The 23,073-nt window shown below is 38.8% G+C and overlaps 2 protein-coding genes across 4 annotated transcripts; one reads left to right on the plus strand and one right to left on the minus strand.

Moving 5' to 3' along the window:
• Positions 1–88: 88 nt before the first annotated feature.
• LOC114518494 (coagulation factor IX-like) lies at positions 89–14,350 on the minus strand. 3 transcript variants are annotated; one of them, XM_028538494.1, is made up of 5 exons: positions 14,248–14,350; positions 7,616–7,811; positions 2,546–3,069; positions 1,933–2,182; positions 89–1,679 (listed from the first exon to the last, which is right to left on the minus strand). In XM_028538494.1, exons 2-5 carry the CDS (start codon positions 7,722–7,724, stop codon positions 1,402–1,404), a joined length of 1,161 nt encoding a protein of 386 aa, XP_028394295.1. In that variant the 5' UTR covers positions 7,725–7,811; positions 14,248–14,350; the 3' UTR covers positions 89–1,401. The 3 variants fall into 3 exon arrangements, with proteins under 3 accessions (XP_028394295.1, XP_028394297.1, XP_028394294.1); XM_028538496.1 differs by having other exon boundaries at positions 7,973–14,350; XM_028538493.1 differs by having other exon boundaries at positions 7,616–14,350.
• Positions 14,351–16,870: 2,520 nt separating this feature from the next.
• Positions 16,871–21,943, plus strand: LOC114518175 (betaine--homocysteine S-methyltransferase 1-like). The gene is made up of 9 exons (XM_028538120.1): positions 16,871–17,037; positions 18,661–18,793; positions 19,279–19,364; positions 19,796–20,002; positions 20,118–20,265; positions 20,407–20,592; positions 20,810–20,940; positions 21,168–21,259; positions 21,718–21,943. The coding sequence occupies exons 1-9, from the start codon at positions 17,017–17,019 to the stop codon at positions 21,800–21,802; spliced, it is 1,089 nt and encodes a 362-aa protein (XP_028393921.1). The 5' UTR covers positions 16,871–17,016; the 3' UTR covers positions 21,803–21,943.
• Positions 21,944–23,073: the final 1,130 nt, after the last annotated feature.

Raw genomic sequence — 23,073 nt, forward strand, 5'->3', positions numbered from 1 at the left:
CCTATATCGCATCTTGAAATATAAAAAATATTGAATTCGTACTTTAATTTTATTTAATTTGCACAAGCCTGACTTTTAATGCAAAATATTAACATTTGAAGAATAATTGTATTTATACCATTAATAATCCTTTACATGAAGTGCTGGGGTTAAATAAAGTCTAAGCCTGGACTATTAACTGTTGAAGATCAAAATGGTAGAATTTGATCGACCTTTTGTCAGATGTGATTGCGCGCTTTTAATAAAGGCTCCATAAATCTACGTTCTTAGATAGTTCAATAATCAATTATAATATTCTATTCTATGCAATTCCTATGCCTACATTTTGTATAGTATTATTTACATATAATGCCACCAATTTACCTGAGGTCCTAGTTTACACTTCTATAATGTTGTGAACACACGAGACAGAAGAATTGCTCTCCTCGAAACAATAATATTAAATACGATATTTATACGACCCCAAGGAGGTGTTCACGATACTTGTTCCTAGTCTTCTACGCATGCCACAGGGTGAGTGAAAAACTCACGCTTTCCATATTCAAATTTTCCGCGAATCAACTTATGACTGGCCTAATCTGACAATCTCAGATGCTACGAATTTGCATGTGGAAGGAATCAGTTTTTTACTCACCCAATACTTAATGCGAATCGTGTACGCTTGGAACTTTGCCAAGTTTTCGTGTTCTGTCATTATTTCACTTTTGGATAACGCACAAGAATATCAGAATGCGATATCGTGGCTAAAGCAAGCATTCCACCCTCCTCCCGTGCAGGAAAAGTCTCGAGTATGAGCGCTTTCCTTTAGGCAACCAGAACAGTCAAGCCATCAAACCCAACTTTGAACTAATAATATTGTGCAGTCATAAATGATAATCATAAAACGGTAAACTTATTGGTTTTCCGTGATACAAATATATGAAATACCCGTACATTTGAACGCTGTGTTCCTGAAACTAAATGACTAGTAATCGGTCTGTTGAAATACAATAGAACCGATTTGACCGTTTTAGCCCTGCAGAGAAAGCGCCCTAGACATGCGCAGAAGGGAGCTTGTGCTTACGTGTTCCGAGACTGTTGCTAAGCTACCAACGGGCTCACGAAAATGACTCACGGTTGTGTTGGCAGGTTGTGATTTACAACTATAGGTCAGGTGTCTCCGTGTACCAGGTGTTATATTTCCTTTGTGTTTTTTAATTTTCCAATTTTTTGGTTGATTTCTGTGACCTTTGCACAGGGAAGTGTGTGAGTATTTAAGGCCTAAACAGTGTGAAACTCAATTCTATATATATATATATTTATGCACAAGTTATATCAAGGCACAGTCCAGCTGGTCTTTCTGAGATCAGTGATTATAACTATTATCAATTCATATGCTACTATCGAGATCAGTGCCACCCGTCATACGCTTACTTCCCTGTTAAGTTTCCCGTTTTGCTCGTGCAAGATTTTAGGCTCTTTATGATGCTTGGAGTGCTCCATGCTGGTACAACATATGTAACCACGGGTATAGAAATTCACAATACACAAGGTTGTGAGTAATATGATGATGATCACGCTTAGGGCGGCTATAATGGCGATGAAGATCTTCTCCTTTTGTCGATCTTCCGTTTTATTCTTGCTGGTTTGCGCAGGCGTGGGCGAGACTCTTGTCGCCGGCAAATATGGTTGCGGAAGATCTGAGGAAAATAGAATATGTACATTTAAAGCAATTTGCATCCGCAAAAGCCAAACCTGGATTATCGCATTCGAGATATTGAAGCGAATTTGTAGCCGAATTAAGAGGACCAGTGCCAGTCCCTTCTTTTTTTGTCGGCGCGATAGTCGAATGTGAAGACAAAACTATTTGGCTTCTGAAAGATGGCGACTTAGTTATCATATTCCATTTCACGTAGAATTCACTGATCTCGAGTAGGGATATAAATGAATTACCTTTAACTGTGTTTCGTACCATGGTCATGACCTGTGCGACATTTGTATAAACTCCGTATTTATATTTCTCGGCACAGCCGGCGCCCCAAGCCATCATTCCAACGAGATACCACGGGTCAGTATCACTGTGGGCACACATCAGCGGTCCACCACTATCATACCGGCATCCATCTTTGCCTCCTTCCGGCACGCCTGCGCATAGATACCGCTCGGGAATTTTACCGCCGTAACTTTTGTTACTGTTGCATACCTGCAAATACAACGAAGCAATTGATATGCGATCAATTTTTCTCATGAAAACGAGGTCAAGAATGCTTACAAAAGAATATGTAAATCTCTCTGGAGAGCATTATATACGCAAAATGGATAGCGCTATATCCACCAGATTGTGCGTTTTTCCATCGCTAGGAAATAGCACGTTGTTTGGTATAACCTGGATTAAGCCTTGGTATTCTTAAAAGTAAGATTCGTTTTAACAGTTTGTTAGCTCTGAATCTGTAATTTCGATGCCTTACAGCAGTTAAAAAATCACAATCGATCGATAGCGCTATCGTGGCTTTGTACAATCGCCCCCAAAATCATCAAAAAGAGTTTAAACGATGAAAATATTCACCTTCCGGGAGACAAGAGGCAACCTTATCTGCTGTAGTGTATTAGAAACAGAGGGCTTTTTTGCATTGGTATAACCCCAACCGCTCAACACGCATTCGTGTCCAGGTTGAAATGTATTCACGTCTGTCAGGCAAATTGGTCGAACCTGCTCTGTGAATCGAATTCGATTCTTCATCTCAACGAGTGCCATGTCGTAATCGCCCGGATGCGTCGAGCTTCCTCGTCGGTATTTTGAATGTATGTAAACTTTTTGTGCTGTCAGTTTTTGCTCGTGAGGGTCCTTGACGTCCGCCTTGTGTTTTCCCACGTAAAAATTTAGAAGGCTTTGGCTTATGTTGTCCACACAATGAGCGGCTGTGATGATGAATGTTGGACTGATTACAGAACCACCGCAGTAGATATCAGACTGGTTCATGATCAACACCGTCCAAGGCCACTGATGCGCCTGCGCGTCCTGACCGCCAATTACACGCCTAACCCTTGATCGAGATACGGGCTGCCGGTTTTCACCACAGTACGAAAAGTCTGTAAGGAAGAATACACTTCATCATTATTCTCAGTGACATTTGGTGAATTGCTTGTACCAAAGATCTCTATCCGTTCCTTAAACCCCCTAGAGTCCCTTTAGTTCCTTGTTTGTTCTTCCCTTTTCCTTTTTTACTGCAGTAAACTTTGTTTGCATATATAATTTAGCGTATGTAAATATTCTTGTGGTTACATCATCTACATACAAGTTTAGCTAGTGAGATTTTACTGGGTGGCCAGTAATTTAAGGTGTCGCTGAATGTTGGTGACAGCCACGCACACAAATAGCAGAGGTCTTAACCTTGGGTAGAAATGGCGGGGTTGAAAACCAAATCTCATAAAGAACATTTAATGTTTGCCCTCCTTCTTCACCTACTGCCTGAGTTTTGCAGCTTGTTCCTATAAGTGCTATGTACAAAGTCAGTTTTTTCATGTCGTATTAACACTGTGGTAAAACGAATAACATATCTTCTGAGTTCCGACCTCTCCGGACTTTTGTCCTAAAGCTTTTCATGCATTTATTCAATACACAAGTTGGATTGCAGGTTATTTTAATATTGATTGCTTTCCGCTTAGGGGACGGAAGTATTCATAATAGACACAATCGTAAGCATGTAAGTGCACTTCAATAATCAGTATTACACAATACATGCTACCACAAACCAATAAACCTTCACCAGTTTCCTTTTTACATTGGAAAGCGAAGGTTTTGAAAATAGGTCAGCTTTTGCCGTGAACGTTCCTCTTGCGACGGTTCTATTTACTTAGTCACATGGAGAAAACATACAATTTGTGTACATTTGATACAATTAGCGACGTTGCGTTATATAAACATTGCTTCACAGTTAGACATTTGTTTATTTTTCTTAAACTCTGCTTGGCACGGTAGATTAGCTCGGTATTTACCTGAAGCGAGGTCTATATACACGCTGCGTTTACTGGACAACCCGAGCGCTATAACAGTTCGTGACTGTTCCACATATAGACATTCAACAAACCATCAAACCTATTCACACTGTCACCGCAGCCATTTTAATATCAATCAGTTCTTTTAAGGGTCTAGAGTAAGCCAGTTTGCCGTGGATAGCGAGTGCACGCAATTGAGTGGCCTTTAAGCAATGTTCAGACCTACCAGCGTTGGTATCAAAGTCACAAAGTGTGTAGTATTACATCATCTTTAAGATGTTTGCTGAAGTCAAAGTTATGCTACCTCCACATGTGACTACAAGTGGCAGGTCAGATTTCATTCAGACAACTGTACGCATAAACATAGCTATATTTTAGATTTGTGAAGAACGCGCGCATTCTAATCCTGTGGTAAGTTCTGAAAGGAACACTTTCAATCTTCCATTTAAGGAACAGCCATCAATCATCCATTTAAGGAACTGTAACTCATCATCACCTTGTGATGTATTATTATTATTTGGGTAACACTGCCGCGCGCCTATACATCATTCTCCACACAGAACGTCAGCGTTACTTATAGTTTTTTTATCGTGTATTGCCTGATCTTATTATTTCAGACCGCGGATTATAATAAATAGGAGATAGTGCTATCATTGTGGTCTAGGCTTTCGTGACTCACTCCCAAATTCCACTATTACAATAATACTTGAAGCTTTGCGCACTTAAAAAACGTCTTTGTTATGATTTATGAAAGAGGAACGAACTCAACTAACATTATAGAAATATACCTATCAATAATAAAGTCAACTTTATGGTCAACTTTATGGTCAACTTTCTGTTCTCCCTTACTCAAATCATGACCTATCATCAATGTATTGATGTATATACTACTTCAGATGTATATCTCCATAAGTTCTAACTAGTTAGATCCGCTAGATATTGTGAAGAGGACTATAGAACCAAACCTAGTCATTGAATTGCATAGTCGTTGCACGTATATTGGTTTATGTTCCTAAAAAAGCGTCTATTGACATTTCCAACGGATTTTCAAATTATCTAAAGTTCAAAACAAGTTGTTATTAATCACGCCCTAAAATGGCGGGGTTTTCCTGTTCCAAATCTATTCAGGAAAGATAAAACGATTCCGGCTTGTTTGGTATTCGATGGGAAATATTTTGTAATCACAGATGTAGTTTAATATTCTTATAAATCGTATGCGATATGCATGTTAGCATTTCCCCAAAGATGCAATAAGCCTTTAAGACCTAGCTAATGCCGTGCTAAAATTCGGCATTTTGAATATTGGTTGCGTAGTACAGATCCCTTTGACTTTGTATATGGCCTTTGACATCTGTCTTTAGAGCAAGATCCATGCATTTCCTTCAATAAACAGTTGTCAGCTAATGGTCTGATTATAATTTAATCTCGCTCATATTTGTGACGAGAATGGGTTTCTAGACAGTTCTTTGACCAAACACCGCCGCAACACTTGCACGTTTTCTTTATAATCTGACGCCACAGATTTCAGGAAATACGAACGACGCAAAATCACTTAAAAGATTTGTATTTCAAAAAACAGCGAACTGCATGTATTTGATTTGTATTATGTATACGGTACACGAGTTTTCGAGAGAATTATATTAAAACGTGCGATATTATGAATAAGGATTCCCTTCGAAACAGGAATCGGGTGAAAGTGAAAAAATCTGAGCACATCATCACATGATATGCAGTTAAAAAAATTAAAGGTTTTCCTCGAAAGATTTAGCGTTTATTGCGACTGACTGATGTCCATGCATGCCCTGTGAATTTGGTAAAGCATTTCCGATTCTAAACCAAAGTAACATTTGAATGTAACGTCAATGTATTAATGATAGGGATTTATGCTCAGCCGTACTAAATAATTATCACCTTGGCGCTCTGCCTTTCACACTGCGAACCCCATCAAAATTTTATAGGCCCACTGTGAAGTGCAAACTGAAAAAAGTGTGAACGATTGAACTTTAAGCCGCCATGCAAAGCAATAGAATATGTGAATCCAATGAATGAATTAAGAATTAATGTTGTGTATATACTCTAATAGTCTACAGTTGTCACACCACTCACACGTCGCATGAGAATCACAGGAGAGAATTGATTTGGACCAGATTTTAATTAAACACATAGCGAACTTGCGTACTTATGTGGGTATATACACCAATATCCACTGACCAAGATATATGGAAACATTAATGATATATGCGGGGGAAATTGGATACACCATCTTAAAATCTTGTGCCTAAATGGTTATCCATGACCTTTGATGCAAAAAGGCGGGAGTTTATAGTAGAATTTACATGCATATACAATCATTTTTCTTCATCGCAACCTCATTTTAATATTGCGGAAAAAACTCCTCAAGGTGATATTTGATTTGTGGTCCTAGAAATTATGTTCTCAATGATAGGAATTGCTCGTTCTAATATACGTTCCGGGCGCCGTTTGTCTGTTTCGAGTCGTCTATTTTTAGCGTTTTTTATTAATCCGTCTGAAAAACCCTTTGCTCTGAATCTTCGTATAAATCCATACACAGAAAAGGGCCCCTTGTTTGTGCGCTAATCCGCAGCCGATGTCGTTGCTAATTTTCCATCCTAATGCGGGCGAAATCTAGTAGGCCCCGAGCATCGGTTCATAATGAAACTGAGTTTAAACTATATCAACATCCGCCCCATGCAATAGCGTTGACGAGTTCAACTAGCTCTTGAACAAATGTTTGAAGTATTGTATGGCGTATTGAGCATCGATAGACGATGTGACTGAGTGTTCCGTCGAAAAGACTTCCGAAATATATGCTCTGATTTAAGCAGGGAATGTGTCATATTTTCACAAGAAATGAGGCACATGAGAAAGGTTCGTGAAACGGATTTCAGCCGTTCGCATAAGTGGAAATGAATTGCATGCTGCCCATCTTTTCAATCAGTGCCCGTTTTTCATTCTTCAAATAATAGAGACGATATAATTTTAGAATCATTCATTTCATCATGTCAATCAATATTTGGAGCTTCAATTAGCGTTTTGTTTCCCCCTTATCGTTGACCTCTCCTTATAGCATATCTATATGATATCAAAAATTTCAATGTTTTCCAACCGGCAATTGAATTTACTTCATACGCTATCAAACTCTTCATACAAGTTATGGCTGGTATGAAATATATTCGCCGTGTTGCTTCCTATTGATGATTGCCTATTGGCAAGGACTCCATGATTTTACGACGTTTAATGAACATTGCATTTATGTACTTTGAAACACCACTTTCCTGATATATTCATATAGAAATCAATTGCATAGCGTTTAGAATACCATGCTACGAAACGTCTGGAAAAGATTACGAGCCGTGATCCAGTTTAACTGACCACACAAGGGAAGCACATAGCTACGTATTCATATACACCGCAATAAAAAAGGACGTGAATTAACATACTTATATATTATACTATCTACATCTAAACTGGTTTCCAGCCTCAGCTAAGTCCTTGCCGTGGGATAAGAAGAGTTTCAATGAAAACTACATTATGAAATTCACTCGATTGATCTATATTAACATCATGCGTTTGATAACATGAAAAGAAAACACAGGATTATAGTTTCAATTTTACGTACCAAAAGTGTTGCTTTTTCCTCCCGTCGCGGTATCCTTTGCCTCTCCGTTGCCGCATTTCGCCAAAGATGCGACGATCACAGCCAAAACTGCAGCGTAGGTTAGGAACATTTCAATAATTCTTCGAGAGAGACCGTTAATATGTTTTGACACGGTTTTGCCACGACTATCGTTCAGACGTTCACGTTGTATAGTGGTCTAAAATGACACAGAGCACACTATGTGTATCACTTATCAGTTGTGCGTAATTTAAGCAAATCTGTCGTTTAACCAACCGGCGTGGTTTCGAGAGGTATATATTCGTGGTGTAACTGAATACATTCTGATAATTAAATCGTTAGAGATGTTAAGCCACATACTTCATCATTGAGTGATTCAAGGGCCCACTTTAAAGTGAAAACATTTTGACATCTCAAAATCCGTGGGCCCTTAGCCCCCTGCAGGGATAATGAGAATTATGTTTAATTTAATCAATGTCAGTCTAGTTAGGCTTTAAATGCGTTCGGTTTTTGGTTGCCTTTAATTAGCCTAATTAACCGCATGAGCTAAATGCGAGCATACGCCCGCGTGCGGGTTGCCCAAGTGGTTTACCCAATACTGAGCCCGAAAGGGATACTGGATAGTTCTGTTGTCGACGGTACAGCCATGCATCAGTTTATTTTTTATTCGTAATGTCTTTTAAGATGTCTGCAGTCTCAAAATTTTGTTCTCAGGAAGTACCTTTTGTAAGAGCGACCCTAGCTACCCTTGGTATAGGGTATAGGGTTAGGGGTACCTTTGTAAAAGCGACCCTAGCTACCCTTGGTATAGGGTATAGGGATACCTTTGTAAGAGCGACCCTCCCCTACAGGTCTTGTTTTGGACTTTCCTCATTCTGTGAGGCTCAAATTTTCTATCAAATCTATAAAGATTTTCCACGTAAACGATTCTTAATTGTGGCAAATTTTGGACGATGACGGCAAATGAATTGAAAAAGACACAATCAGATCGACTGTTAGTTTTAATACCAAAGTTAGAATTGGCACCGAAATATGCTCGTACCGCTTTTGTTTAAAGAATGAGAAGGGCTGCATAAGTTTTGAACTGCATGTTCTCGTATATGAAGGTTTAGATAAGTTTTCTTCCCATCTCGTATTGGTCTGAACCGTTAGCTAAACTGAAGGAGTCTAATTAGCCCACTGCTTTTCCTAGATACAGTATAAATAATGCAAATACAAGGCTTTCTGTGTCTTCTGCAGCGAACTTCAGTACGCCGTTATTTATCCGTAATACTTCTCCTGGCATAGTAGTTCATTCATATTTCGCCCCTTTTTTAGCATGCAGACGACGAAGTCGTTCAAATGAATAATTCGACGATGAATTATTTCAGTAGAGAATACCAAGGAAGTGTCTTTAACGAGGAAGGCGACCTAGCCTCGAAACTTCGAAGATCAAATCACATTATCACGAATGATAACGTAGATCATAATTACACTGCCACAAGACTGCTTTCACGAGGTATTTAGCATATCATGAAAACCAGTTCCGGTTATTTCGTTATAAAAACTCTTATATCTTTGATTCCATGCATATATTCTCAATAGGGGGTGTTGATATTGCCCTAATTGTATATACATACATCGTTTTAATACCGTGATATCAGATCAAGATCAATCAATATATAACCTACAAACAACCAGAAATTGCTTTTTAAACTTTCACAAACAACTGGATAGCATATTGGTTATATATCTAAAGAGTTCCGGTTGTCCGATTTTTAGATTCTTTTGTATGCTTGTTGCGTGACTTGATTTGTATGTCATTCACTAGATCTGGCGGAATCGAAAGAGCTTGGAACTACCTACTACCATAGTAACCATACTGTAGTTAAGGTTAGGCTTCCAGCTCGGCTGAGCCTACTAAGGGATGGTTCCAGTTATTTAGCACACTTTTGGCTGAAAGAAAATATGAGAAATGATAGAACTATCCAGTCATTCTGATCCACACGTAGGCGAGGTGTATTTGGATGCGTGACAGCACACGAAAATTGAATCGAAACTGGTCTTGTTGTTAGTGAAGCACACTTAACAGATAACTTTCGCAGGGCAAATTGACATTCCTGCAGTGAGATATTGCTTTAGACTATATCAGCCAAGTGGTGTTGAAGAGATTTGCCTATGACAGTATGACCATGCAATATTAACCACGCCCTCTTCGTAAGTGCGCATCGCACGTTCGCTTGCTCGCATAAAAACCTGTGGTTCCGGTTCCAATTAAAGATCTTTAGTTTGAAAAACCGGATGAACTTTAATTAAACTTTCTTTTTAACACTTCTCTCTCTGTTACTTAGTTAAAAGGTTTTGGAATATTTCCAAAACCTTTCAACGACTTCTGGTTGAAGTGTAAGATATGATGATGTCAAAAGAAGGGAAGCTGCATGAAATCTACTTGACTGATATCATACAATAATACAATGTTTTGACACTTTTTGATTTTTTAAGAGTTGCTATGCAATAGGAATCGATTAACAGAAGGGAAACTTAGAAACTTTTGTGGCGTCAATGTCTTATTTATCCCGAGACAGTCAGTTTAAATAAGACGATTATAAGTTATAACTATAATAACTCAGGACGGAGATCTTGGATTTAAGAATGCATATACTACAATACTGCAAGTTATCTGCACACTAAATTCGCATATATCGACTCATCTTTCGTGGCTGAATATTAGTGAAAATAGTAGAAGATTATTTTTTATAATTTCGCAGTAGAATATCGGTGATGAATATTGATTGAAGATAGAACATTGTTGCGCAGTTCCAACTGACTGTAAGTTAATCTTTTCAGTTAATTTTCCCATCTTTGTAAATGACACCAGCACCACCTATGCACCTGATATTTACAGGAAATACGAATTCGAATGACTGTATTGAACTGTATTGGGTTTTATTGTGTTGTATGATATTGAACAAAATCTATTTCAAGAAAAGCAGGTTGTTAGAATCCCCGCCTTAATGGTTCCTTAAAACATCCCCCGTGAACGATCGTTTGAAATCAGTGGCGATAAAGCGGGTGCCACCGAAAACTTTTTAAAATTATAGAAGATTTCATGGTCTTTTTTTTTACTACTATACATCGTTGAAAACTGATTCCGCATAGTCAGTTCTTTTTAAACCGTTTTGGCAGCAAATGAGTTTGATTGAACCACTTCGCTAATGACTCATGCACATATTAGAAATTATGTCTCTTGTTTCCTCAGGACACTATTTGATGCATTCTTTTGTTTTTCCTGCTTGATTTGACCTACGGAGAGCGATGCATCATGACAATTAATATTGCAATGTTTGGCAAATATTTTTTCAAAGGGTCTTCGTGTTTATTGATGTAAAATCCATATTTCGTTGTAAAGTACTTAAAGTTCGATCGTTTTACGTGCGAAATAGTTGAGCAAATGTCATGTTGTGTGCCAATGGCATTCATATTCAGACGTTGCTTGTTTGTCTCCATAGAAACAACGCGTTTATCGCTTGCATATGGCGCGTGAGCGTCCAAGTGCATTCAATTAATCATTTCGTGCGGTGCTGGGGTTCTCGAAGTGTGAAATGAACAGTAAGCACAGCTAACAAACATCTTAGATTGATGACGAATGTAGCTAGTGATTTTGTCATCTATGCGGCTATGCCTACGCCAAGCTGACTTGAGATGAATCATGAATGTTATTTGAAATAAATCAGGTCAGAATGACGACAGAATTAACTGCCCATTGTGAGTTAATAAGATCATTCATCAAGCGAATGCAAAATGGTCAGAGTTTTTTTGTAAACATCCCGCCAAGGCGCCAAAGTTGCCTGAGATTTTCTATTACCTTTTGAAGTGTAGTATGGAGAGTTTCTCTTATATTTTAAAGTCAATTGAACAAAAAAGTTATGCATGACCATTAAGACCATTTTTTTAACAAATAGAGGCCACTGTGCCACCAGGAGGCAGGGTTAAAGACGATTTAGAACTATTCAGTTCATATATATAGATCATTTTAAGTCGACGCTTAACTAACCTGTACGACGAACGACAACTTTGAAACCGTGGCAGAATTTCATGACAAAATTGGTGTCTGATGAGGAAAACGTTGATAAACCCGTATAAACAGGAAATTCAAAGTCTGAAATTGATCACACTAAGAGGAAACAAAATTCAACCACCCGCTACGGGTTCCGTCTACGTACGTTCTTGCGGAATAGCACGGTTTAGACAATTGGTAAGGCCTTTCTGGAAGAGATTTCAGGAAATTGATGATTTATGAACGTACGTCAGGGCATGAGAAGTGTTAATGTGATTTGGATGTGTGCCTTAACAGTAAAGAATTAGTAATGATGAGTAATCCTCTAATTCCTTGAACTCTTAAAAGCTTATATTGGAACATTCATGAGTTCCAGTGAGCTTAAGTATTTATCAGTTATATGCACGGGGTAGATATTGTATAATTACAAAGATATACAAGGAAATAAGGTACTTTGAGCATGTGTAGATGACAGATGACTGAGTTTGTTTGGGAAAATATTACGGTTTCAATTCAGACCAAACTTTACGGACGTTGAGAAAAATGCAACTTCTAGTGATCAAGTAAACAAACCAAGTGCGCGTGCGCATGCTCTCTAGAGTCTAGACAAAGCTACGAAGAAAGTTGCCTGTCGAAGGGGCTGGAAAAAGATGTGCAATAATGTTTGGTATTGCCACACATGTCTCATATGGTAGTATGTTTTTTTTGCTATATACTCATGGATTATAAATCAGTGAATAATCGGATTTAACACTTTCTTTGTTTTTTTTGCAACTGAAGGACTTATAAACGCAGAGGTTTTTAATCATAGAAAAACTTCAAGTCTTGAAGTATACATCCTTCAAGCATGCTTCCAGTTGGCCACTAGTATAGCAAAGCTTTGCGTATTTAGTAAGTGTGCAATTTTAATGTAATTTGAAAACGTCGCCGTGAAATAGGCGATGAATGTATTCCTTCGACGCAAACTGAGAACTATTTTTGACCGTTAAAGTTTGTTGGTATTCGTTAAAACTAGTCTTTCTTTAAACTGAAAGCGCAGGGAAGAAAAAAATCAAAATCACCTGAATTTTATGCTCTCCTTATCACATCATCGGAAATTTGGAACAAATGAAGCCTTCCTTCAGTCATAATACTGAGGTCAGTAACACAAGAGTTCCTCCCACAAGGCAGCGTGAAAACAGGCAATATAATTAGGGAGTACCTGCAGAGTATATAAACTAAGAAGCTGAGCTTTTTCCAGAAGTACCTCTGTAGCATCAATTCAAGCAGATGCCTCTAAATATACGACCTTAATTAATGGAGAGAACAGTTTGAAACTGGAAAAAAAATTAGAACTATTCGAAGAGCTCGGCATTTCAGTTAAGTTTGTCAACATCAAAGATCGATCAAATGATGTCGAATCGGGAGCCTCAGTACACGCCCAATCAGAAGCTGAGAGACGCCACACGTGACCGTCCACGAATGTTTCATTTCATTGATAAACATTAGAGTAATTCGAGTGCAATAATGTGCTGTTATCTATTCATGTCATTTTCATAGTGCTCGGATGTCGGCCAAAATGAGATTTCATTTGTTTATTCATGAGTACATTAGTTGACCAGATGTGCAATGCCATCTTCTCTCTCACGCTTACGTATGAAGTTATTTCCCAAGCGATGACTGAAGGAAATAAAGCCTTTAAGTCAATAGGGGTAAATACCTCGCCAAGCGAATTTAATCCCAATGGCAAGAAATAATCCATATACCAATTACAATGAGATAAAGCTCCACTAGTTTTTATAATCTAACCTCCAAGAGGTTTGCTAAGAATCAATTCATAAGGGTCCAGCCCAGACTTAAGAATACCACAATTCGTTTTGTGCCCTAGGATATAGTTACCACGACTAATTCTAAATTTTTCTGCGAGCCAGCCATGACGTGGCGAGGAAAATCCTCGTTGTATCGACTTAGTTCTCTTTCACAGGGAGTAGCTAAACTAACTCAATTACGCTGACGGTCAACTTTCACGATAGAACGGTCAGTGGCGACAACTTCGGCGATCAAACACGAGTTTATCAGCGCTGATTCACGGCATCTTATCAGTTCAATTATTCGGGGAAATGCGTTGTCCCAAAACGGAACACACAGAGAGGGAATATCTAAGTTAACTATGTCCAAAAGGTAAACTCTATCCATGCATAGAAAACTTGGAAAAGACTGACATGTTTTCAATAATATACACGTGAAAAACATATTTACTAAGTATCCCGGAGAGTGCGTGCATGCGACCATTGATTCCCCACGCGTGACGCCCAAAAGGATATGTCCATGCATGCAAAAGATTTCCTCTAGGCGTTAGACGGTACAATGACACTATGGCAGATAGCACAGGGATTCAGGTAATCTAATTCAGCGCTCATATTTGCATTGCTTTGGGGCAGTTTCATGGTAAAACTAATTTATGAAGGTCCAAGTTATTCACCGACTCAAGCCATAAACGGAATAGCGTTGATCATTTTTATCATCGGAAAAAATCTCCAAGTCGAATTCGCGTTGAGCTGCGTCTCAAAAAACACCGAAATGATATGACCAAAAATAGTTTCTATATGCATGAGCTTACCTTATAATGCCATTCAGCAGAATCACAGACTTCAATATTTTTTTGCAAAGTTTCCTAGCTTTGTGGTGAAATGTTTGCCTGTTCCTCGCTCGCGTTCAGACCAAATCAATTCCAATTTTCGAAGTTTAATTTCTCATACGTAGGAAACGTATAATTTAAGGGCAGCTCGGCAGCTGTAAACCAATTTGAATATTAATACGAGATTATATCAGAGATAGTCTTTTTGTCTATATGCATTGAATTTTATCTCCGTTAATAATATTGAAATATCGTCTTAATGTTTTCCTCCGTCGCTGCGCCGGGAAATCACTTATTTCTCACAGTCCAGTCTCCGCTCCCGAGCGATCATCTGTGTACATTAACCTGCCTAATTTGTACTGACATTATCAATTCTTAACCATAATTCATGAACATGCTCCTGAGCTCACCCAAACTTCCAAAACATATTCAGGACAAATTTGGACTCTTTGAACATGCATAGAGCATTTAGATAAGTTCCAATATAACCAGGGAGCAGCATGGCAGCGTCTTCAAATAACTTAGCATCAAATGTGTGATAACAACTGCCTAAAATAGACAAAACACTTCTCGACGTTTCGACCTGAGGGCCTTCGTTAGGAGAGTTATAGTCAGAAGAGTTACTCTCCTGACGAAGGCCCTCAGGTCGAAACGTCGAGAAGTGTTATTTTAGGCAGTTGTTATACCATGCACATTTGATGCATGGAGCATTTAACTAAATAATATATATACGTTTGGCATTGATTCAGTCAACATAAAGTTCAGATCATTGTACTAAGCTCTAGCGTTATTCCAAATCATATAACACTAGAATTTTTTTCAAAATCCATATTATGGAAATAGTATGGAATTTATTATATCCATACTAATTGCCATTTTCTATGCATAATATGGATATAGTATGGAAGCAGGATGCGTATAGAAAATTTCCATAGTAAGGATTTTGAAACAAAATTCCAGTGTAACCGTCCACTGATAGCTCTTTCAATTTATTCGAGACTCTCAGATCATCCTTGTTTTCAGTCGTACGTGCTTGGAACACATGCATTTTTATTTCCGTTTCTCCTAAAACTTATCATCCATATGTTGTGAAAAACAAACCTATTACTCTTTTTTAACAGATAAAATAAAAATAATTTTTAACTTCTACGTGGGTGTTGGTGTACGTGCGTGTGTAAAACGTGGGTACGATTGGAAAACATCCTTGCAGTTTGTATCTCTTATTGATCAAGGGTCGGTTGTTCGAAAGGTGGATGAAGTTATCCACTGGACTGGATAGTGATTACTTCAAACGTTAAAAAATTCTCACCACCACTTGGCATGGCCATGATTGCATGAACTTCACAATTTTGAAGTTAAAGTACTTTTTACGATTGTAAATTTGATATAAGTAGCTTTATCGTTTTTCAAAGCTTTTTTACGACGGTCGAGAAAGTCACTATCCAGTGGACTAACTTTATCCACCTTTGGAACAACCGGCTCCAGTGCTACAATAGTAAACAACTCAACTAGGATACTATCGCCTGCTAATAATACTTTACTTGGTAGATCTGACAGTTCTTAAAAGAATAATAGTTATCTCATCGGTAAAGACCGTTTATTCCTTATATGAACTGTCACTGCAACCATAAAACAGCTTGGAGTAAATGATCACGGTTCTGATTCTGAAATACGTTCCAATATAACCAAGCATCAAATGTGGTATACTAACTCTCTTGACGAAGGCCCTCAAGTCGAACGTCGAGAAGTGTTTTGTCTAGGCAGTTTTAGGCAGTTGTTATACCACATTTGATGCTAAAATATGTGGTAAATGTTTAGCCGGAAAAGGTAAAAAAGACCTTTACTATATGTCTCCAGGGACCGGTTGTACGAAGGCTGGATAGCGTTATCCACCGGGATAGTGATTTTTTCAATCTTTCTAAAAATGCTTGAAAAGCAATAAAATTTTAGCTTTTGGAGCAATAATAATTAAAGAGGTTCCTCAATTTTGGAATACTAAGATTTGATCAAAATTTTAGCCAACAACGGGCGATTTTGAAGCGATTGAAAATCCACTATCCGGTGGATAGCGCTATCCGGCTTTCATACAACCGACCGCAAGAGGTTAAATTTATACCTATATTATACAGTTAAACAGTGCTCGATGTCTGGCTTAGACATTGTTATGGTGCTGACTTAACAGCGTGGCAAGTGCCAAGGTGACACGGTCAGCGGATGTTCGCATGAGACTACGGTACCCGGTATCCGGTAACCCGAGATTTACCGAAGCGTGAGATGACTTGAGATATTGACTAATTTGATTTCAAAGTATTGCCGTCTTTTTAAACCAAACCCGCACATGCTGTGATGACTCACAATAACACCACAGCCGGGAGCATGTTATACCTTCATTTCAATACCTCAAACTCATTTAATGCCTCTTTTAATCTTGGTTAAACGGGATCATGTAAACAGCCCCCAGCGCCAGTGGAGCTCCGTGCCTCCGTCACAACAATATTGACATCGCTACTATAGACTTCGTTGAATAGAAAATAAGTTCTAACAAAGAGCGAACGAAAAAGAAATTTAAATTGTCCTGCTTTAAATTGAAGTCTGCGCCTCAGGCTAAAGCGCTAAAGGTTAATAAGAATACTATTACGCAATCAAAAACTATCATTCCAAATGTGAACAAACACTGCTCGAGTGCTATCGTATTACTATTGTTTACATTCACTTTCTTGCATAAGTCTACCGTTGTTGCTGGTTGCTATCATGGCAAATTCAAGTAAAAAGGTAAGCAACCATCCTTTACCGGTGATAATTTCGCCAGTCTTTTAGATATGTCCGTTCAATCGATTACACCCGAAGATGAGGTGACGACACACCATGACTGAGGCCGGCGACTCGGCGAGGGTTTTTCGACATATCGCTGTTGTACTAACGATATTAATATCGTTGTTGTACAAACGATATGAACGCCTGTTGTATACGGAAAGGTTCACACACAAAGAGAGGAGAGGTTGAATCAAATCGCTTGTTAAATCACAACAAGAAATAATTTCGTCTTGCAAAATCAAAAATCTTAAGTCTCATGTGACTGTAGTCTATTATGTCTCTTATATGTCTCTTATGTATTTATATTAGTTACATTAAGCATTGGTTAGCTGCGGCTATGTGAGTGTGGACCTGTAAAATAAATTTTGGATTAGCTACTGGAAATTATTACGACATTTTCCATCGCGAGGAAATGCCACAACAGGGAAATATTTCGCGTGATTGTGTGCTACAGAGCAGACAGATGTTAGATTATATTTTTATACGGCACGTGTCGTAAAAATATGCAAATATTTTGTCAGCGAGGCATGTTACTGCGAGAGCAAATACACTTTTATGCTGTTTATTTACTAAACCATGGATAATTTTTAAATGAATTCATTTAATTCTATGCTTAATCTATGCTCGAACTGAGAGGACAAAGCGTGGCGTGCTCATACACGAAGACACAGAGCTATATAACCTCGTTTACTTGTCCACTGTGGATGACACGACTGATGTCTCAGACCAATGACTCAGTCTGGACATGTCAAAACGACAGCGTCGTACCTAGTCTGCGCCCAGACGCTATATAGTAATAACTTCAGGGCGCCAACATTCGGGCTACAAACATTTGAATAATTGTGGATCACTTTTTTTTCACCGCCTATGTTACGTAGGCTACCTCGTACACTGGCGCTGAGTGAGCCGTGAGCGCGCAGGGAATTTTGGCCTGCGCGCTCGCTCAGCTGAGCCACTGATCTATGTAAAAGCTTGTAGTGTGCCCATATTTATAGTGATTTAAAGCGCCTGGGTACGAGGCTGCCAAAATGAGATAAAAACCGAATCAGTCATGCGCAACCCACTTGACCTATATAGACAATATCTCGATATTTCTATATCTCGGCCGCCATTCAGATCTGAAGCTAATTTGTATTGGCAGACCAGTGCCTGTCCATTTCTGCAGGTGGTTTTTGTTGTCTCCACGGTTGATGATCGCTTTAAATTAGATTCAGAGATAACACTGTCAGTTATCGTTCCAGTCTGTATTTCATGATGAAGACCCCCCCCCCGACCAGTTTGTGCGCACGGCTATACAGATCCGCCCGCGCGGGCGAAGCGGCTTTTGAAAAGCTGCCCATGCCACGGTGACGGGCTTAAAAGACAAAGTGCGCTTCGCCCGCGAACGTAATAGTGAATTGCCTTACTGAAAGCCTATGGCTATTCTGAAAGTTTCATGGCAGTTAATTCGCTTTTGAAATATTGCAGAATCCGGCCGTAATATATTTTAGCGGAAGGACCGCTTTATTACAAATTGAATCAGAATATAAACTAAAATTTCTCTACCAACATCCGTTTTCCTTTCTTCTGAACGCATTTCAGACAATCTTGGAACGTCTGGATGCAGGGGAAGTTTTAATAGGCGATGGAGGATATATCACCGAAATGGAAAGACGTGGCTATGCCACGGCAGGCATTTGGACTCCAGAAGTGAATGTTGAACACCCTGACGCTGGTATGCTCCATGTTGTTCGTAAAGTAAACTGTATCCAACATTATATATATCTTATCGCACAGGAACTAAATTTGGATTCGTAGAGCTGCAAGCCTGCAATCTGGGAGAAAGAGCGTAGTCACATTTTGCAGAACCCCCGCCCATTGAATTTAGTTTGACCCATTGCAAAATATAATTTCTTGTAAAGCCAGTGAAAAGGTTTTTTATTACTATTGGATTAAACGCTAGGTTCTGGAAAATTATTGAGGGTTATTCTGTCTGGCCTGCCGCACCATCAAAACATGCATGAATATTTTATCATGGTCAAGGATATCACCAAAATCGATCGTCATCAACACCATTATTATTAACAACATTATTATTATCATTACAATTATCGACCCCATAAGGATGAAGGCTATAGTTCACCTTCACCTCTCCCTCATCATCTCTCCTTTCATCTTCGTCTACAGACTAAAAAACGCTATATTCTTAATACATTACAGTGGCAATACTTCATAAAGAGTTTGCCCGAGCTGGCTCAGATGTCCTTCAAGCATTTACATTCAATGCTAATGATTATTTAGACAAGGTCAGTAGCAATACCTATAAAGCGACGATTCTTGTATTTAGTACTGTTGTTGCTAGGAACGTGATATTTATTCTTGTATCTTGAACAGTCTTATATTCGGAGTATGCTTTCTTTTGTATTTCGTAAAATGGTTTGCCGAAAAGGTTTCCTGAGAATATTGTTTTTTGTCGTTAAACGTACCACAACCAGAGAAGAAATGCAGAAAATAACTTAGACCAGGCAAGAACATAGCACGGTGTATCCTGTCGCAATCCATTGAACACAAATGGAGCTTTGCAGTACATGCAGAGTTTAAGTTGAACTCAGTTTGCTTTCTCAAACACTGAACCAACGAAAGAAGTTGATCTGGTTGTGTAAAAAAGGACCTTCACCCGTCAAGCTTACTGTTAGTTTAAACACTATACTTGGCTGGCTTGATTCATTTTCTTTAGGCTCGAACGGCAGAGCGGAATGAAGTGAATGAATCAGCGTGCAAGATCGTGCAAAAAATAGCTGCTGAGTACAACTGCCTTTGGGCGGGAGGAATATCCGCAACAAATATTTATAACCAGGGCGGCTCTAAGAAGGACGTTCAAGAGTACTTCAGAGACCAGGCAGAGATTTTTGTTAGACATGGCTCAGATTTTCTAATTGCCGAGGTATTAAAGCTAAGTTATAATCCGTAAAGAACAGGTTTATAGAGTAGATTCTGGGTAAACGAGCATGAATTGTGGTCAATGGAAAACTTTATATTCATCAAGGATCTGTTTTTAGTATTTCCACAACTGTGAGGAAGCAGTGTGGGCAGTTGAAGTCTTAAAGGAGACTGGAAAGCCTGTCATGGCGAGTTTGTGCATTTCGTCTCAGGGTGATTACAAGGGAGTCCCAACTGAGGAATGCGCTGTCCGTTTGGTAAAAGCAGGTATGATATTGCTGCTGTTCTGATCTGCTTCTTAAAAATAACCGCGTTTCCGTGTTCTTGGGCGTTTCATATACGTTTCGTGGGTCCTGAGGGGAGGCATTCTTAACTTTGGTTAATAACGTATCTTCATCATCATTACAGGGGCTGACGTGGTAGGAGTGAACTGTAAATTCGACCCTCCCGAGTCATTGAAAGCCGTCTCCAAAATGAAGGAAGGTTTGAAGAAAGCAGGGCTGAAAGCACACCTTCTCTTTCAACCGTTGGGATATTACTGTCCTGATGCAGACAGCAAGAATGGATACCTTGTACTTCCGGAATTTCCTTTTGGTATGAACTTTCCTTATCTACTCTTTCTCCTGGAGCCTCGATCTGGGCATTCAAACACGGAAATTTAATTCGCTTATGGAAATCAAACTTAGACACAACCTTGACTACCCCATCCAAGCACGGAAATTGTTCAATCCAAACTTAAAGCCGTTCCCTAAACACCATCCTTATTCTAAGACTTCTAACTAAGTCACATTCGCTTGAATTTTTACTACAGCTCTAGAACCACGACAGTTGACACGATTTGATGTGCAAAAATTAACTAGGAGCGCGTACGACGTGGGAGTGCGCTATTTTGGCGGGTGCTGCGGGTTTAAACCCTACCACATCCGTGCAATCTCTGAAGAGGTATGTGGAGCTCAATGAATTATCACTATCATTACAATCATGCTGCTCTTCTCTTTTTCACCACAACAAATATATACTTTGTTATTATGTATACCAAGCATTGAATACCAAGCACTTTACTTAATTTGCTTTCAAACATCCATGCACCTGTCGTAATCGCCTGTCACATTCGTCATTACATTCGCTGTCTTTCCCTAACTGACTTGTATTTTTCCTCATCTACATAGCTTGAGAAGGAACGCGGGAGAAAAGCTGCAAGCAGTGAGAAGCACGCGCCGTTTACTAGCGGAAGATACGCGGCCACAGCAGCTGGCAAACTGTAAGTAAGCCTGATTCACATTTGTCCTAAAATCTGGGATTCTTTTGTCTGAGGAAAATAACGAGACCCCGATTCAGGCGATTCTTAAACCTAGTTTCCATAAGGACGTTATCTGTCGCTACCTGTTTTTCGCCAGTTTCGGAGTTTTTCGAGTAATCTTGAAACACCGATAACGACAAAGAAAAACCGAAAACGCTTGTGTCATTTTCGATGGAAGTACATATTAAATGCATAAGAATATTGGCTCAATCATTCACAAGATTTATATGAGACTTTTTTAAACTTTGGCTTATTCACCGTTTAAGCTAAATGCTTTTCGAACAACCGGTCCCTGTTTCTTTGTTAAACTTTATCTCATCATTTACCAGTAATCAATTGCAAATATACATATTCAATTGCATATCATTATCGACAGTTTTGCTCATTAATTTTCCTGTGATTATGCATGTGTTTCTTAGTGATAGGAATGAAGAATTTTGGATGAATCTGAAACCAGCGTCTGGAAGACCGCATTGTCCCTCTTTTTCAGAACAGTTAGACTGAGATGGATACAATACAAACAAACTATCGATATTCTTAGATCTAAAAGTAATGCCAAATACAATCTATAGCCCCAAAATATTAAATGCCGTGTTGTAAAATAACTCTTGTTACTCCGGCGTCAGCGACGGAGTTGAAAATTCACCTCGGTTTTGTTTTGTTTTTGTTTTTGTTTTTGTTTTTGTTTTTGTTTTTGTTTTTGTTTTTGTTTTTTTTTATTTTTATTTTTCGTCGTCGCAAGTCTGTAATGGCGCGAAATATACTAGTAATTTAAAATGTGTATGTGACCGTATTTATTTACGTCCCAGTCTTGTCTCCCAAGAGTTGTGGTGTACAGCTTTGGCAAATTTTCCGATGCGCGATTCGATTTCGCTCGCATGATACGGCAATTCCTCCAAGAGAAACAAAGAAACCGCTCTTTTCATGCTCTTCGATTAAGTTTAGATTGAATTGGGATAAGAATATATTTAATATATGTAGATTCTGGTCCTATTTTAATAATATCGCTGCTATTTCGCCGTTTAACAAGATGATTTGGTCGTGTATGGGCGCGTTGACACGTCGTAGTTTGCACAGGATTGCAGATTTAATATAACTATATAAGCGCGAATTCCAAAGGCAAAGTGTAAGACAAAGCGAATATATCATGCGGTTTATTTACATTTTTGAACAATTGAACTTCTATACTTTTTAAAGTATGATGTGCTTCTGAATTTCGCGATCGAACATTTAGGTTCGCAAGGCATCTAAATGCGAATATGAACTGTATTGTTTATGTTCAGAAGCTCTATATTGAAGACTGCGCCGGAGTTAACGCCAGAACAGGCGTCTTGTTAAAATAAATCTCTAACTGTTGTTGAATATGGTTCAATACTTGCTTAAAAAGTATTTGTCAAAACTGCATGACTTTAAAACACCCTCATTTGCATTAGACGCGAATAGAATATGCGACGGGCACATAATCATGCGGAAAACCTGGGAACGAGGATGATCAGGAGGTAGCCCAACCACTGATCCGGCCGGAGGCCGGAGGAAGCCTTACAATTCTATTGAGTTCAATGGTTAAAAATGTAGAAATATGGCTGTCAAAATTTCTTTTTACTAGCGTCTAAACACAGAAAAGGCACAGTTCATTTCATTTTATATTACATGAAGTTTATAAATGTTAACAGGATTACACGGCAAAAAACGCTCAAGTTGTTCCCGGTTGATGAGAACAGGCCTCAACAATGTTGCGCTGCACCCCATGAACAATTTTGTCAACCATGTTGTTC

Source organism: Dendronephthya gigantea, unplaced genomic scaffold, assembly GCF_004324835.1.
Source record: "Dendronephthya gigantea isolate DGI-Jeju-01 unplaced genomic scaffold, DenGig_1.0 000010F, whole genome shotgun sequence".
Lineage (NCBI taxonomy): Eukaryota > Metazoa > Cnidaria > Anthozoa > Malacalcyonacea > Nephtheidae > Dendronephthya > Dendronephthya gigantea.